The following is an 18,004-nucleotide window of genomic DNA, read 5'->3' as shown; positions in this document are numbered from 1 at the left end:
CTATAGGTGATATATTCTAATATAATCCTATATTCTTAATGTCTAAGTTCTTCAAGTCCAGAGAACGGAATCTTTTTTTTTTTTTCTTTTTTTTAACGCATCTCCCATTGATAATGTTAGCTGGTGAACACAGGACAAAATGGGAGCAGGGAAGAGTGCAAACCAAAGGGAATACACTTTTTGTTGTTGTTATTGTTTTTATATCCTCCACCAGAAAGTAATCTCTAACATGGGACTTTTGAGAAAGGTAACTTGGCAGAGAAGGGGAGGGAAGTGCTGTAGTTAGTGGTTGGCTTGGAAAAATCTCAGCATCATCCTAGGCCCTGCAGTCTCCCTCATCTTAACAGCAACCACTAAATATCATTGTCTCTGTCCAACCTGGCTGATCTTGCGCTGCTCAGTTCCTTTTTCTTTTTCACCTTTGCCTTGCTAAAGCTCAGGCTCTTCACTAAACTACTGCCAGAGCGTCCCCATCAGTCTATCTTGCCTCTTTCTGTTCTACTCCACTGTCTACACTATCACCGAATTTATCTTTGTTCAGCCCAGCTGAACCTTCGGCAACTCCCCCTCACCCTCAGAATGACACCGACATGCTGCAGACTGGCACGTCAGACTCTCTCTGAAGGGTAGGTGCATCCTACCCTTCCCACCTCTCCTCCTTCTCTCCTTTCTCACACTATGCTCCACCACTCTCCACCCAAGCCTTCCTCTGTCCTGCATCTGTGCCTCTCGTGCTGGACTCTGTGCTTGAAATATCTTCTTCAGCCTTGGCTTCTCACCACCCCCGATCCTTTAAGGCCCAGCTCAAATGACTCCTCTTTTGTGAAGCTTTGACTGATGTTCACAGCTGAGAGTGGATTTTCATAGTCCTTAACTGTTCTCTTGTGGTTTATATTCTTCCGTATGTTGTAATTATTGGTATATGTGGTGACTGTGTTCATATATTTTTTCTTTTTATGTTGTAAATTACTGGAAGGCAGGTTTTATATTTCACCCTCAATTGTATTTATACACCTCATGCCTTGCTCATGATAGACACTCCATAGGTGGTAGTCCACTCACTCAACAAATATGAGTTTTGAATGGAAAAATGAATGAATAGATCTGAAGTTGGGAATGGAAGAAAAGGAAACCAGGGTGCTTTGTTATTATAATCAAGGCAGCAAGGAACACAACTGGCGATAATTCAACAAGCCCACATGGGAAGGGCAGGAGTTGGTACTACTCAGCTATGTCCTTCCAAAAGCCAAACAATTCCACACACCATGACATATGATATTGTCATAATTGTGTATAAAGAAGTCTTATCTAGTAGCACATGCTAAGCAAAGAAGCCAAACAGGAAGATGGTCTTCCAGTCTTCGAACAGTAGTAGAAAACTGTAACAAATAATTGTTGTATTATTTTTATTTAATATGTAAGAATTAGGTTTTTTTTAAAAAATCAGTGGATTTACTGTCCAACAAAAGAGCTGAATCAGCAATTATAGATACTGGAATTACCTCAGAAAATATAAAATTGTTTTCTCTCACCTCCTTCTCAGATAACTTTATTTCTTATTATCTCTTGAGAATGGAGGGCAAAATGTTTGTCCCAAAGCTATAGGATACCTGGTGAAAGTATCATAAATACATCATGGCACTATCATGTGATACTGTTTTTATGAGAGAAGAATCATAGAGTAGGTAGAAATCCACCTATTGGGTACACCCCTTTAAACCAAACACATAAAGAAAATATGCGTCTACAAACATTCCATAAGGTAGGGAATAGTCACTTGGCAAAAGCACTCAGTCTGGTCACCAAAAACAAATCCCTTTTCAGAAACACATCAGCCACATAAAGCAGAGTCTGCCTGTACTCACGCTGCTCAGAGAGTGATGCGTCTGGTCACTTGGTGCCAATCTGGGCCACACATGAAAAGACACTCTTTCTCCCCAGCGTATTTAAAAGTCAGTCGATAATTTTGGAAGTATAACTATTTTTCCAGGTTGCCTTTTAAGGTACTTTCCTTTCTAGTCCATCAAAAATGGATTACTGTGACTCATTAACGCAGCTCCAAACACAGAGAGCAAAAAACACCTTTCCGGTGTCTTAGTCACTTCTATTTCCTAAAGTTGACTCTGCTTCTTCATTTTGGCAAGAATTTTGTTGTTTTCTGGTTAATTTAAAAACATTTAAAAAACAACTCCCTTACTACCAGGCATATGGTAGGAACTTAATATATAAATGTTAAATGAAGTTTCTTTCACTCCATGTACCATGTCTTACTCACAGATTTGCCAAGTACAATAAACTATGAACACTGAATAACTAGAATGTGAGTACTTGAATTCTTTTTTCTTCTCCCCCAAAGTGCCTAATATAGGACTCTGGAAACACTACTCACACATGCACATCTGAATATGTGAGAACCGGCATGTGCACACACAGACGTGCAGTCTTATCAGCTGTTGAGTTAGCTTAGAGGATCCTTGACTGATTAACTTCAGGGGTTATCTGTTATAGATCTGATTGTTTTATTGTACCTGGAGAATACCAATATTTTTATAGGAACCCAAGGGAAGGAAAATACCATCCATGCTGATTCTGATGGTTGCTTAGCATGTTAGTTTTATTTTATTTTTTAATTTATTTTTATTTTGTAGAGATGGGATCTCACTATGTTGCCCAGGCTACTCTTAGACTCCTGGCCTCAAGAGATCCTCCTGCCTTGGCATCCCAGAGTGCTGGGATTATAGGTATAAGCCACAATGCCTGGCCTGTGTGTTTGGTTTTATATAGTTGTTATAGCTGAATAATTGATTGGTCTGTGGTTGCTGAGTTCTATAAACAGATTTCTATCTAAAACTATCAATAAACTATTCCAATACCATACTGCTGTTAACTGAAAACATCCTCACTGTTCAGATGGTTTGGGGTTTTTTTTTTTTTTTAGTTATAATTTGCTCTCAGCCTGATCTGTTCTAATATTGCCTATTTTCTTTCAGTTCACAGTTATGAGCAGACTTAAATTTTAATAATACACAAGGCAGGAAATGAAGGTTCAAGAGTCAAGTGGAATCTATTAGACTCTGCCACTTACGAGATGGAAGACCTTTAGCCTGTTACTCAGTCAAACTTCACTTTTCTCAGCTATAAAATGAAGATAATAATGGTACATACCTCTCGGAGTCATTGTGGGGATTGTGTTAGAGAATGGATGTAAAATATCTGGCTCACAGTAGTTCTAGAAAGCATTAGTTGCAGTTGCTCTTCTTTCCTGGGATCAATAATCCGAACACCCACCCAGTGCCCGTAGCGAGTTGCTCCTTAATGTCAACTTAAGAACATTTGTCACATAACCCAAAACACGTCCCTCCACAGCCTGTGAGGCCCTGTGTGATCTAGTCTTGCCTCCCTTGCCAGCCTCTCGCTCACTGCTTGCCTCCCTTCACTTGATGCTTTTGAGCAAATTGGCCTCATCACTGTTCCCCCATCTCACCATGCAGCTTCCACCTGAGAGACGTCTCAGAGACTCTTGCCCCATCTAGATATTAGAACACTCTCCAACCTGCCCTTCACCTGTGTTGATCTCTTTTCAACCTTCACCTATCACTTATGTAGCACGACTTTCCCTAACACTCCTCTCCAAGATTATGTCTCTTCTTATGCTCTCATAGTACCCAGTACTCTTTCTTTCTGATCTTGCTCTGTCACCCAGGCTAGAGTGCATTGGCGCCATCATAGCTCACTGTAACCTTGAACAGCTAGGCTCTTGTGATTCTCCTGCCTCAACCACCCGAGTAACTGGGACTGCAGGTATATGCCATCATACCCAGCTATTTTTTTTTTCAGTAGAGACAGGGTCTTGCTATGCTGCCCAGGCTGGTCTTGAACTCCTGGCCTCAAGTCGGTACACTTTCTTTATAATAGTTATCACATTCTTGCAGTTGCTCTTATAATATATATATATACAATCTGCAATTATATATTGTACATAACTGTTATAGACTGAATTGCGTCCCTCTGAAATTCATATGTGAAGCCCTAATCACTAGTGTCTCAGTGAGTTTATTTGAAGATAGGGTTTTTAAAGAAGTAGTTAAATTTAAGTAAAAAGGAGCCCATCAGGGTGGCCTCTAATTCGATCTGACTGTGTCCTTATAAGAAGAGGAGATTAGGACACAGAGAGAGAGACACCAGGGATGTGCATGCACAGAGAAAGGCCATGTGAGGACACTGCAAGAAGGCAGCCATCTGCAAGCCAAGGAGAGGGGGTCTCAGGAGAAATCAAACCTCCTGACACATTGATCTTCAACTTCCAGCCCACAGAACTGTGAAAAAATAAATTTGTGTTGCTTAAGCCACTCAGTTCGTGGTATTTTGTTACGGGAACCCTCACCGACTAATATATTATGTAAGGCCTGTCTTCTTCCATTAGACTGTGAACTCCATAAGCACAGGAAATATGTCCATATTTCACCACCAAACTCTTAGCACATAGTTTAATGCCTGGCTCCAAGCAGGAGCCAATATCTTTTTGTTTAATTCTTGAACTCATGAATAAAGGAATAAATGATGCAGGGTCATGTCTATTTTATGCTGAAAGCTTTGTGTGTTCTGGGTCCTTCAGTGTTCTTCTCCTATAGGACTGATGGAAGACATGTTGAGTATTTATTTGGGGAAAGCAGTGTCAAATTCTGCATCATTGAAAGGGTTCTGAAATGCATACTCCAGTGTGGAATATGGGCAGCTTAGGAGCAAGAGCCCCGCAGGTGTTGCCATGGTCTGCTACCCTTCCATGGGATGCAGTGCCCACAATAGCAAGGTGCAGTCGTACGTCAGTGCTATGCCGCAGGGGCCCCACTGCTCCCTTCCAGTATCTTAGGATGATGCCTCAGAACTAGGGATCCCATTGTGGTGCTGGGTGCCAGGAATGTGCTATGGCCTCAAAGGACTGCCTGAGTGAGTTCCAGGGTCAGACTTCCCATTTTACCAACACCAAGGGTCTTAAGCTAGTCTTTGGGCCCCCTGGAAAGCCAGATGCTATCCAGGTATTCATAAAAATTATCCTGATTGAAGCAAGTAGACCATCTAGGGAAATCTAAAGGTCCCCAGGATATACTTGGAGTTGCAGGACATCTGGAAGCCCACACATGTCTTTAGGTGTATGGACACTATGTGGTCACCTGATTTGAAGGACAGGAAGGTCCTTATCACTCCCCAACAGCACCTCTCTCCATTATTAGGTGGCTAAATGCCTAAAATTCCATCACTAACATGTCACTCTTTTAGGTCAGCATCACTATATCTGGTTGCCTCTTTTGTAAAATGAACCCCTACCCCACCAATTGCTCAGTACATTCAGTCATTCGCATATTATGAATTAGTTCACCAACTATTTTCTCCAGATGGGCTTGACCTGCCTTGAGTCACAAGAGTGGAAAGAGGACAAAGACATCTATAGGGGAAAGAGACCTTGAATATAAATCCTGCCAACTTCAGTTTCTCTAGGGCTCGGGCACTATGACCACAGGCCATCCATGTGCCTAGACCACTCCTGAATCATGCAGTGGGATTCCAGTACCCATGGCACTGAGAAAGGGTACTGCCACAAAGTTGTGGCAGTTCTCCAGCCATAGAAGGTAGGCAATAAAAAAGCATTTCCTTTATGCTGGTCTTTTGTTTCCTTTTCCCCATGGGCCTATAAACAGTTAATCTGGAATTCTGGAAGGAGAAGCTTTCTGCCTCCAGTAAAGTTTGATTCCTGCAGGCAGATTTTTTTTTTTTTTTAAATCCAGCAAGTGTCAGATAATTGGAAGGGTGGAGTAACGCTGTAAACCACGACACACCTTTGTCAGGACTTGTTTGGAAGCAAAGAGTTGAAAGAAACAAGGTGGAGAGAAAGAGAAGTGAACATTTTTGAAAGATCACTCAGCTTTAACACACCTTGGCTGGGTCTGGATAAAAAAAAAGTGAGCACTGCAAATTTCTAGAAGAAAACATCAGGGGAAGAAAGAGAGAGGGGGATTTATTCAAAGTTGTTTCCAATTCCTTCAAAACCTCAAACCAGGTAAGTAAACAGGAAGACTGACCTTTCTGCCTTTCTCTGAGACTTTGATGTAAGGTTTGCTGTTTAGAAAGTAAGTGTTTATTGGAGAAAAGAAGATGAAGTTCTGCAGTTTCTAGCATTCTGGTTAAAGTGATTAATTGGTTATAAAAGATGACTTTGTTGTATGCATTCTGCTTAGGATAGGTCTTTCAAAGGAAATAAGTGGGGAAAAGGAGAAGGCTGGTTAAAATATAGCGGGGTCTAGAGGCAAGATCTTTCTGTATTGTTTTCAGCATTGTAAAATGACTTGTGTTGTTTTATTTAGAATATGATACGGCCTTATAATTCCTTCTCTTCCAATCTCAGTTTCCCCTCTCGCTATCTTGCTCTCCTCTTCCCTCTGTCTCTCTCTCTCCACTGGACAAAGAAAACAACTCAGAGGTGAAGTTAAAGTATAGGTAAGGGGCCTTCTAGAAACAACCCTGTGCTGACTGGGCCTCTCTGATTAAGCCATACATGGTAAACATTGCTGTTTACCATGCTGTAAAATTACCTCTAATCTAAAGAAAAGTGTGATCTTTGAAATGATCTAATTAATTCAGGAATTTTCCAGGATCAAACTTAGAAGAAGAAAAAAAAAGGAAGAAAACTGTTTCCTGTATATATACTCTTACGAGTCAACTTGGGTTTCCCCCTGCCAAAAAAAATTCACTTTGAGATGAGAATTACCAGTTTAGATACCTAAGTGGATGACGTTAACTGGTAACTGACAAATTATCACTTTACTTTTTGAAGTGGAGGCAAAACCTCTGGCACATTCCTTTTTTTGAGAAGCAATTAATCAGTAGTCTAATAGTGGACTTGTGAAACGTAGTGAGATTTTTAAAAGTTATTCATTTGAAAAGCAGAATAGTTTCTTCTTACCTCCATATGTTCTCTCTTAGAGCTAAGGCACAGATCTGTCAGAGCTAACTTAAGACAGGTGTCTATCCCCACACAGACGTACTCCAGAGAATCAGAGGGGTCCTGCTTTACTCTTAGGCCCTGCAAAACATCCACATGAGTCTGAGCAGAGATTACACAGGAAAAATTAAAATGAACAGCTCTGCTTCAAGCTTGCAGAGAAACTTATCAGCCTGGATAATATGGCAAAACCCCAACTCTACAAAAAATACAAAATTAGCCAAGCATGGTGGTGCACACTCATAGTCCCAGCTACTTAGGAGGCTGAGGCGGGAGGATCACCTAAGCCCAGGAGATTGAGGCTGCAGTGAGCCGTGATGGCACCATTGCACTCTGGCCTGGGCAACAGAGCCACATTCTGTCTTAAAAAAGAATAGGAACTTTGGGAGGCCGAGGTGGGTGGATCACCTGAGGTCAGGAGTTCGAGACCAGCCTGGCCAATATGGTGAAACCCCATCTTTACTAAAAATGCAAAAATTAGCTGGGCGTGGCAGTGCGTGCCTGTAACCCCAGCTACTTGGGAGGCTGAGGCAGGAGAATTGCTTGAACCCAGGAGGCGGAGGCTGCGGTGGGCCAAGGTTGCGCCACTGCACTCCCGCCTGGGCGACAGAGCAAGACTCTGTCTCAAAAAAGAAAAAAAAAAGAACAGGAAAAAACTCCTTAGATTGGTGAAACTGACCAGAACTAAGAACTAACTACCTTCTCAGATTATGAAAAACAAAAAGAAGTCTGTGTTTACATTGTTTGTTTCATTTGCCATTATTAACAGTGGCAGGACACAACTGTAAACAAACCAGCATAATCACAAAGCTGGTGCCCTATCCCACCTACCCCCAGTCATGACAATCCAGGATGCCAACTGTAGCAAGCGGCAAACCCATCTCCGGGGTGTTATAGAGACAAAGCCAAGCCTCCGAGACAGTCAACTCCAGGGCATTGGCTTTCCTGGAGTGAAACTGCTGAGCCCTTCTGTGTTCTCAGGTCAATAGCCAGTGGATGGTTTTCTAATACTTTGGCAATTTTGTTGTTGTTTTGTTTTAAAACTTAAAGTGTATAAAGATTGGAGTAATAGAAGCTATAAAAATACTTGCAATTCACTAACAGAGTATAGAAACATTCCTAAAACAAAAGATGGAGAGGAAAATACTTAGCTTCTTCATTATCTTTGTTGTATCAAGAACAAAGTGTTTCATGTGTCATTAGAATAAGATAACGTGATGGTTTAAACCCAAATATGATGGTAAACAGTTAACGTGATGGTTCACTGTCACTAACAGTGGTTTGTCCTTGTGTATGTGTGTATGTTAGACAGCAGCATCGTCTGAATAGTTTTAGGTAGATGTGACATCATTTAAATAAAATAGAAAGGAAAAAGCTCATAAAAGTAGAAAAATGATTTAAAATTGTGTCTTCTTGCCTAGAAAAGTGACATGGGATCATTTTTACACCTTCACAAAAACATTAACTATAAAATAACCACAAAGCAACCCTTTAGAACTATGGATGGAAATTAGTATAATTTTGGAATTGAGAGCTTGAATGATCTGCTCATCCTTAGTTCTAGTGAAGTGGCCCAACTATCTGAGAAGTTAAAAATTATGTTATTTGACAGTGCTTCCATTAAGTAGGGCTTTGGGAAGATGAACACACTGGTGAATCCTGCTAGGATAGGCAGGCGCAGGCACATACCTGGGCAGGAAACGTTCCTTTTCCTAATGTTACACTTTTAAAAAACTATCAGCACTTAAAATGTGTAAAAAAGAAGTCCTGGGAATATACTGTAGGTTCCATGGGAAGATCCTAGTCCAGGCTTGTGCGCCACGCCATCATTCTCCATTTAATATAACTCACTTATAGAAAGTTTCCTCTTATATTTGGTTTAAAGGAATCAGTCTCCCAACACTTACCTGACACCTCAGATTGGCAGTGGGACACACAGACATTGGGGTGGCTTCAGATTGAGAGACAGGCATCTACCTGTACCTGCCTAGAGCCGGTTACATCCACAAAGTACCTTCCAATGAGGAGCTCCCAGGCCGTGAAGGAAGGCATCTAATTTCTAAGTAGGTCATCACTTCACGCCATCTGGAAGGTGGGGAACCCTTGGCTTTTTACTGCAGAAATCCTTTGTCATCGGGATTCAGGGAAAAGATGGAGGGCCTAGAAATGCCTGCTATTTTTCTGGATAAAGAAAGAACAAGCAAAACTTTCCAGGTTTGCTGCCTGGAGACTGTACTCTTAGCAAACAGAGTCATGATCCATCTTCCTAAATGACTGCAAGTGGAACCCATCCAGCCAATCCCAAAAGTATAGCTGTCAGCAGCAACTTTCACTGAAAGATCAAAATAAGCAATAACTTATAGGAAGTAAAAGTTTCTGTGGATTGTTATAAACAGTTCATTTCATGGTAATATTTCATATCAATTCAGGTACCATCCTAGAAAGCTAGTCACCTCCCCACTGACTGCCAGGTGCATTTAAAGGTTTAATCTCCCCAAATGCCTCCTGATCTACAGCTTATTGTCTATTTTTTAAAAAGAAAGTCAGAGAAGGGTTTCAGAGGTATCAAATTAATGCTTAAACAAAGGATTGCAAAGAAGGTGTCCAGTTGCACGTAGGTTTGCATGACATAAGTCATATAGGTTATAGCTGGAATGCAGACAGATTCACTGGCCAGGTTTGTCCTTTAATGAGGCTGGACTCCTTTGTTAAACTGTGTATGGAGCCCCTCCTCTGAGCTCCAGGAAACATACCTATAAAGACATTCTGTGGCTTCTCAGATCCAGCTAGGATTTTTTCCATGATGCCTCATTCCTTGCCTTGAGCTGTGTTTGAGAAACACCAATGAGCAAGAAGTTGGCACATTTACCAGGCCCTGAAGCTAAGTGTACGAATCTTGGTTATACCACCAGATCGTTGATCAGCTGGTCTCATTTGGTCTTGGTTTTCATCAAGGAAGTCACCCAGAGCCACAGTATGACTTTCATGGTCCCTAGACACTTTTGCCTTTGTAGGCCCCTTCCTCCATCAAAAAACTTTTTAAAATTCTATTTTACAACTGCATTGGTATAAAGAAGGACATAATCCAGATTAGATTCTGTTCATTTTTCCTTCTGATGTTAAAAGTAAACATTTTGTGGGCCCCAAAATGTGCTGTGGGCCTAGGCACTGTGACCGCTTTGCCTACTGGGTAAGTCAAGCCTGAAGGCACTAGGCAGAGACTGGAAGGAGAGCTCTTCAAGCAAGGGGCACCTGGCAGAAGCAGTGTGCCTCAGCATTCTAGAACCCAGTTCGAACTACAACCAAAAGATAAACTTTTGGAGGAAGAGAAAGTTAGAGGAAGGGAGAGAATCACAGGGAAAGTCAGATTTCAGGTCCTTTCAGAACCTGCGGCCAGGCAGCACAGCAAGAAGAGAAGAGCCCAGTTGGGATGGAACCTTTGCTGTGCATTCCTGTGTGTTTAACACTTGAGCCTTCATTCCCACTGCCCTCTGGCAACAGCCCTGCCTCATACCATCCATGCTGAGGGACACGGTGGACAAGATTGCACTGGTTTTCTTTTTCAGAAGCAGAGTAAGAATGAAGGGAGTATATAAAAAATACAAATATGTATTTTCCTACATGCTTCTATAGATTTTACAGGCTTTGTTCAACTGTTTTTCATACTTATGTCTGCAGATAAGCATGCAAGAGCTGATTATAGTGAATGTTTCATACTTTGGAAAGAGTAAAGTTCCATACAAGTACGACAAATAAAATTATTTTTATCCTGATTTAAATCCATCAAGTGCCATTCTTACCTCCAGACTCGAAAATAATGAAGCATGAATGTCTCATATGCATAGAGTTCTATATAGAACAATGAACATTATGGGAGACATTAAAATGAATTAGTTGATAGCACTAAGTGCCTTGACAGATCCCCTTCAGCTATTTATTACCATGGAAAAGAATGGAGATTTTATAGTCAAACAAAGGTCAGGACACCTAATCTGCTATGTAAGCCTCTTGATGCTCAGCAGGGGGCAGGCTGATCAACTAGAGACTGAAAAATAAGATCCCAACATAAAGAAATAGAATCCAAAGTGGAACTATTAAATTAATCTCTATTATACGTGTTATAAGAAATGGGAATGATCTTGTAAAAAATACTCACATGAAAGAATCATGCTTTAAATTCTTGAAATCATGTTTTTGGTTATCAGCTTCAACAGTGAGGACCTATACTTACGAAAAACAATGATAAATATGACTATCCTGGTTTCTGATTTTTCCTGCAGGTGGCTATGGTATGGATGTAACCATGAAAAACAGAGATGGTACTGAAGTCACTGAAAGAAGTAAGAGCATCAGAATTTTTAAATTTATGTGTTTTATTATAAAAGTAACAAAAATTTGGAAACAGAATAAGTAATTCATTTATAATTTTACCACAACCGCTGTATCATGTTTAAATGTGTTCCTAAATGGACTTTAATCCTTCTCATAAGATAGTTCTTGTTGATTTTTATGTCAAAAGATGTCCTGCTTTTTCTTGAATGATGAAGGTTGTCATTTCCATGTATAGTTTTTATAACCCTCATTTTTAATGATGAGATAGCATTATGCTAAATGAATTCACCATAATTTATTTTATCATTTCCAAATTTAGGGGTACAGGGCAACAGAAATCTAAACGAATAACATCCTAGTTATTGCAGAGACAAAGTTGAAATAAAACTAATATCATAGTTGACCTCTACACTGAAAATTGAAAACAGATACATTTATTTAGTGAAACTGCCCAAATAATAAATTCAGAGACATTTAAACTCTCCTCCTACCAACTTTAAGTCAGGAAACTCTTTCACTTATTCCATGACTTTCATATATCTCCAATTAAAAAAAAAATTCTGGCTCCATAGACTTGAAACTTTTGAAACTTTTAGTTAGGAAATAATTTATTTTTATGTGTCAAAGAATACCAAAGGTCTGTACAATGAGAGGTTTAGTGAAAGCTCAAGGACTATTTTTCAAATCAAGCTACCACTGTACTCTAGAAAAACATTTCCTTTTTTTTTTTTTTTTTTTTTTGAGACGGAGTCTTGCTCTGTCACCCAGGCTGGAGTGCAATGGTGCAATCTTGGCTCACTGCAACCTCTACCTCCCAGGTTCAAGCCATTCTCCTGCCTCAGCCTCCCTAGCAGCTAGGATTACAGGTGCTCACCACCACACCCAGCTAATTTTTTGTATTTTTAGTAGAGACAGGGTTTCACTATGTTGGCCAGGCTGGTCTCAAATCCTGACCTTGTGATCCGCCCACCTCAGCCTCCCAAAGTGCTGGGATTATAGGCGTGAGCCACCATGCCCAGCCAACATTTCCTTTTATGCATTAAGTACTGTTTCTGGCATGTCCATAAGTGCATTTTCTTGCTAGGACAACCAAACTAATTAGCAAAATGCAGTATAAAGAAGGACAGTGTGAATAAGAGTTGTGTGGGATGGAGCAGGTGTCAGCGGCACAGGTGAAAGTAGCATAAAATGATCCTGCACCATCTTCCTTTACTCTTTTCTCCTTTCACCACCTTCCCCACACATACGTGCCCATGCATGCCACACACACACACATGCATGCATGCATCCATGCATGCAAGCACGCACACTGGAAACTTGCTTTTAAAGAACAAAATCCCCAGATAGGTAGGGGCTTCTGTATACCCACCAGAGACAGAGGTAGCAGTGAGGGCCACAGTCAGAGCATGAGTGATGGATTCACCATCTCTCAGAACTACAGGAACTAAATTTCAGAGGCCAAGGGGCTGGTTCGTCAAGTTTGTCTGTGATGCGCCTGGATCACTGATTTTGCCAAACCCCAAATGTGACTTACCAGGAGCCCCCTTCCTTCCCACAACTTCAGGGGTTGCCCTGAAGACTTTAGAACAAAACATAATATTCTTGAACACCTCCAAATTCATGAAGAAGTACACAGTGAAGTCAGCCAGGGTGTTGGTCTCAGCTGGACTGAGAGACAATGGGGAAGGAGCAATTCAGAGAAACAGAGTGACTTGAGACAAGAGGGCCTGGTCCTCCTTCAACCTCAGACCAGGTCTGGACTGGATCTAATTGTCTAAGGAGAGACATCAATACCAAAACTACTCATGTTTCAAACAGTGGCTAACTTCTTTTGGCTCCAAAGAGATATAAACTTATTTTCCAAGCATATTAAACCCATTGTTATTGCTCATATCTTTTTGCACAGTGGGTCAGATCATATACCTTAAAGCACAAGCATAGAAAAATCAACGTCGAACCTAATTTAATATGCTTAGCCTATGGCAGAGCTTAGACCTTGCCAAGATCCAGAGGTGTCAGTGCATTACATAAGAACTCACCTTTTCTTTGTCTTTTTCTAGTTGTCACTGAAACAGTAACCACAAGACTTACATCCTTACCACCAAGTAAGTAACTACCTCAATAGCTTTCTTTTCAGTAGGTCACATTTGAAGGGCCCCACACTTCTAACCTTCTCCATGGGAGCTCCAAAATTTTTGAAATCTTTTTTAACAGCTATATTGACATTAATTTCTATACAACAGAATTCACCAGTTTGAAGTGTATAATTCAGCAATTGCTAGTATATTTGCCAAGTTATGCAGCCATGGTTACAGAACCATTTTAGATTTCCATGGCTCCGCAAAAAGAAGTGACCATTAGCAGTCATTCCTTATTCTCCCTCCTCTCTCCTCAGCCCCTGGAAACCAGAAATCTACTGTCTCTGTAGATTTGCCTATTCCAGATGCTAAAATATTGGATATCTCATCTATCCTGAGCAGGGATTGGGGGCTACCAGTCAAGCTTCTTGTTGAGGCTACTTTTTTTGTCCAGGAGCTCCTATCACTCCTGTAATATTGATCTGAGCCCAAAACCTACCCCCTGCCCCCATCTCCAGGGAGCCTTGTTCCCTGGGGATGAGGAGAGCCCACCCACCAGCAGGTGAAGTTGGAGCAGTGATGGGCTGCCAGGTGGAACACCAGCAACACAGAGCTGCCACACGCCCTTCCAGCACTTCTAGGGGCTGTCATGCCTGGGTGCTGACCAGGCACTCAGAAAAAGCAAGCCCAACCAGGTCCTGGACTCAAGGAGCTTTCATCGCTCAGCCTTTTCTAATATTTAAAATTTCCTAATACGCAACTTGCTATATTCCACCCAGGAGACTTTTCTTTTAAATCAGGTGGAATACTCACTCTAGATATTTGTATAAAACAAAACAAAACAAAAAACAATGAAACTGGAGCATGGCAGCTTGCATCTTATAATGTAGGTGAGAAAGGGACCCCAAACTAAGAAGGTCCTGGTGAAAAACCAGGGAAGGCTTCCACATGGTGGGGGACAGGGGATCCTCTGGCCTGACTCCACCCTGAAACTGTCACCTGCTTTTGTTCCTGGCAGAAGGCGGGACCAGCAATGGCTATGCCAAAATAGGCTCTTTTGGTGGAGGGAGCCGGCTGGAGAAACAAAGCCTGACTCATGGCAGCAGCGGCTACATAAACTCAAGTGAGTGCCCACTGGTGCAACGGGTCAGGGAAGAATGGGTGACAAAGAGAGAGACACCAAGAAAGTCCTACACAGGACACAGGGCAGACACGATTTTGAATCGGTGCACAAGAGGGACAATTACAATCACCTGTCATCCATTCCAAATGCCCCCAAGAGTTACCTAAATAACACACAGCCAATGGACGGCGGGGGTGGAGAATGGGAGTGTAAATTATAAATCATCAGCATTTGAAGCCTGCTTAAAATCAGATCCATTTTCATTAAGTCCACAATATAAATAACTATCATTAATTAAGAAGACTTCATGGGTAGATAGCTATTTCCCCACTAAATCACTCTCTTTAAGCCATCTCTTTAGAGAACGATGTGCACGCCTGAGGGTTTACAATTTGAATTAACAACAACAAAAGAAACTTAACGATTGGGTTACTGTGCTAAGGGAAGCTGGTGACATGCGATCCCATGCTGTGCAAGATTCCACTGGGCAAGCATCCAACACAGGCCTATTGTTCCCAGTGAAGCACTCTTTCAAACTAAAACAAAACAAAGCAAAGCAAGGCAAAACAAAACAAAAACAAGAAGCACCCAGATATCCCCTGAAGCCATTTAAAATACTTGAAAGTAAAACTAAAAAGGAAGCCCCAAGGCATAAGAACAGCCAGGTTGACCAACAGAAACACCTGCCCTTACCTGTTGAGGCACACTTCCAAGCTGGATTATATTCTAGTCCTTCCAAGCAGTGTCTACAAGAAAAATGCTGCCAAATCCTTTCCATTTCCATGCATGGTAACCATGCACAGGAAGGACTTTCCCAGGCAATAATTCCACCTTTCCATTTATGAACAGCTGGGGGAATGCTGAGGTGGCCCCTTTCAGCTGTGCCCTCCCGAAAGCCCTCCCTGAGTGTACTTGGTTAATATAGTTGGGTCACAGTAACCATTTGGTTCACCTCTCTGCTGAAGCACTGAAAACTTATGCTTTTCCCCTCTTGCAGCTGGAAGCACACGAGGCCATCCCTCCACCTCTAGTTACAGGAGGGCTCACTCACCTGCCTCCACTCTGCCCAACTCCCCAGGCTCAACCTTTGAAAGGAAAACTCACGTTACCCGCCATGCGTATGAAGGTATCAGTCCTACTAACCATACAAGAGAACCATTCTCTTCCCCAAGAAACTTCACTCATTCTTTGAAGATTTACATCCTGGGCACCTGTGTCTGCCCCTCACCTTTCTCCCCACTCCTCCTTCATTTCTTTTATGGATTTTCATTACTTGAAGACTTCATTCATTCATTCACTACCTCATTTATTCATTCATTCACCCATTTAGTTACTTTTCCAACTAGTATTTTATCCAGCACCTGTTATGTGTTTAACACTGTGTAGAAAGGCTTGATGAATGCTTAAATGAATCAGACATGGATCTTGTCTTCAGGACCTATAGTCTAATAGACAAGTTAAGATGACAGATAAAATACAATTGTGTAAAGCAGATGGAGATTATCATTTTAAGCTGAGGAAATTAGGGAAAATTCTATGGAGGAGGTGACATCTGAGCTGGGTCCTCATGATGAGTAAGAGTTTGTTACCCAAAGATGGAGAGATGGGGCTGTCCAAGCTGTGAGAGCAGCAGCATAAGCAAAGACAGCCAGGAGAGCCCAGGGCTTAAGTTGGAAATTCAGGGGTACTTATGTGCAAAAGGTTTGAGGGACTCAGATTCAGTGCTAGGATAAGATGTTTAGACTTTATTCCATATGCAATGGGAAGCCACAGACAGTTTTTAGCAAAACAATCATATTTGAGGTCCAGGACTGGAACTCTGGAAGCCATATGTTGGAAAAATTGGTGAGAAAGAGACTAAACACAGTGACAAGTTAAAAAGAACTCCTCAGTCATCCAGAGAAGGGACATTTTGGCTGGGACCAGGTTGGTAATGATGGAGGTGAGGAGCAAGTGGTGGAAGGTATCACTGAAGTGGAATTGACAGGTTTGGCAATAGATTAAATGTAAGAAGGCCTCACACACAGGTTGGGTTCTTGGTGGTGCCAACAACTGAAACAGGGAACTAGGTGGATGACTCCACTTGATGAATCCAGCTATTTCATCCTGAAGTACAGCCACTTTCCCAGCTCTCTGGCGAGGGTAGCAAGCAGGCAGTGGGTGATGCAGGATTTGAGTTCAGGGAAGAAGTCAGGGCCCAGATACCCAGGTGGAAGCCATTCGCAGAGAGGTGTTAGAGGAAATCAGAAGACTAAAGGAGTTTGCCAAGAAGGAGAGTATAAAAGTTGAAGGAAGCAAAGAAAGATAAAGTGGAGGGAATAAGGAGAAAGAAGAGCCAGAGAACAGAGAGAGGAGGAAGAGTCTTTTAGGGACATGGGGAGACCAGGAACATGCAACAATGCTGAGGTCAACACAAGAGAGTGCTCAGGGTCAAGAAGGAGTCGTAGAAGAAGACACCTGGGTTCCATTACTAAGGTTCCTGGAGTTCCTGGTGATCTGCAGTAGCAGTTTTATGTGGGAAACTGACCAGCCAGGTGGCCAAGGAGTTTAACGGTGAGAAGAGATGGGTGCTGGTATTGGAGAAGCAGGAGTAAGGCCCACACACTCTAGTGAATGACTACAGCAGGCTGGCATCCCACACACACAGCAGACTCCCTCCTGCTGCTGCAGGATGAGAGCTACCGGCCATTGGGAAGCCCCAAATCCAGGTGAGGTGGATTGCATCATCACAGTGCTTTCTGAGGTCGGGCCTGACCAGGGATTTGTACCTTCATTTTAATTGGGTCCACGTTTGGGACAAGCCTCACAAGGTCAGAGAGGTTCCTGGTGCTGAGGGCAGGTTACTTGATCAGGGCAGATCACTTGCTCTAGAACAGGCACAGGGCAAGCCCGGTGGAGGAAGTGAACAAAAAAGAAAGAAATCAAAACCTGCTGCTCTCCTTTGTTCATCCTTGCCTCATCTGAAGTAGGTCCTTGACCAGAGTAAAGTGCTGCGACCAGGGCCATGATGGGTCGTGTTTACATCATGAGCCTGGCTCCTTTGACATGCATGCTGAAGAGCATACCTCATCCCCCCTGAAACACTGAGGGCTGTGGAGGTCCGGAAAGAAGTAACAGGCACTGCCTCCCCTTTTGGAAGCTCTATGGGCCTAAGAGGCCATTTGTTCTAAGTGTTTTATCCCCTCTCCAGGGAGCTCCAGTGGCAACTCTTCTCCGGAGTACCCTCGGAAGGAATTTGGTATGTCTTCTCCTCATTTTCTAAAGAAATGGTCAAACGAGGCTCTAGGAAAATCCCTGGGGGAGATGAAGTGGTGGGAGTAGGGGACATCATGAGTTAAATGGATTCTTCTAAAGGAGTTTGACCCCTGCTGACCTATTTTTCCCTTGCTCTTTATCCTGAAGCATATTAAGGGGACTCTCAACCACATAAACTTGCTGTCATAAGCCTTTGCTCGTGGCACTATAGAAATGGTA

At 42.2% G+C, this 18,004-nt stretch overlaps 1 protein-coding gene across 1 annotated transcript in view; it reads left to right on the top strand.

Annotated features, from left to right (window-relative positions):
* Window positions 1-5,914: 5,914 nt before the first annotated feature.
* COL17A1 (collagen type XVII alpha 1 chain) overlaps window positions 5,915-18,004 on the top strand; it is a 55,569-nt gene continuing 43,479 nt past the window's right edge. Inside the window, exons 1-6 of the mRNA XM_077947985.1 lie at window positions 5,915-6,055; window positions 11,278-11,337; window positions 13,390-13,434; window positions 14,426-14,530; window positions 15,528-15,656; window positions 17,721-17,768. Coding sequence (XP_077804111.1) covers window positions 11,289-11,337; window positions 13,390-13,434; window positions 14,426-14,530; window positions 15,528-15,656; window positions 17,721-17,768 — 376 coding nt within the window. The 5' untranslated portion in view covers window positions 5,915-6,055; window positions 11,278-11,288. The remainder of the gene's footprint in view (window positions 6,056-11,277; window positions 11,338-13,389; window positions 13,435-14,425; window positions 14,531-15,527; window positions 15,657-17,720; window positions 17,769-18,004) is intronic.

Source organism: Macaca mulatta, chromosome 9 (assembly GCF_049350105.2).
Source record: "Macaca mulatta isolate MMU2019108-1 chromosome 9, T2T-MMU8v2.0, whole genome shotgun sequence".
Lineage (NCBI taxonomy): Eukaryota > Metazoa > Chordata > Mammalia > Primates > Cercopithecidae > Macaca > Macaca mulatta.
The sequence above is the reverse complement of the archived record's forward strand: the minus strand, read 5'-3'. Positions and strand labels throughout refer to the sequence as shown.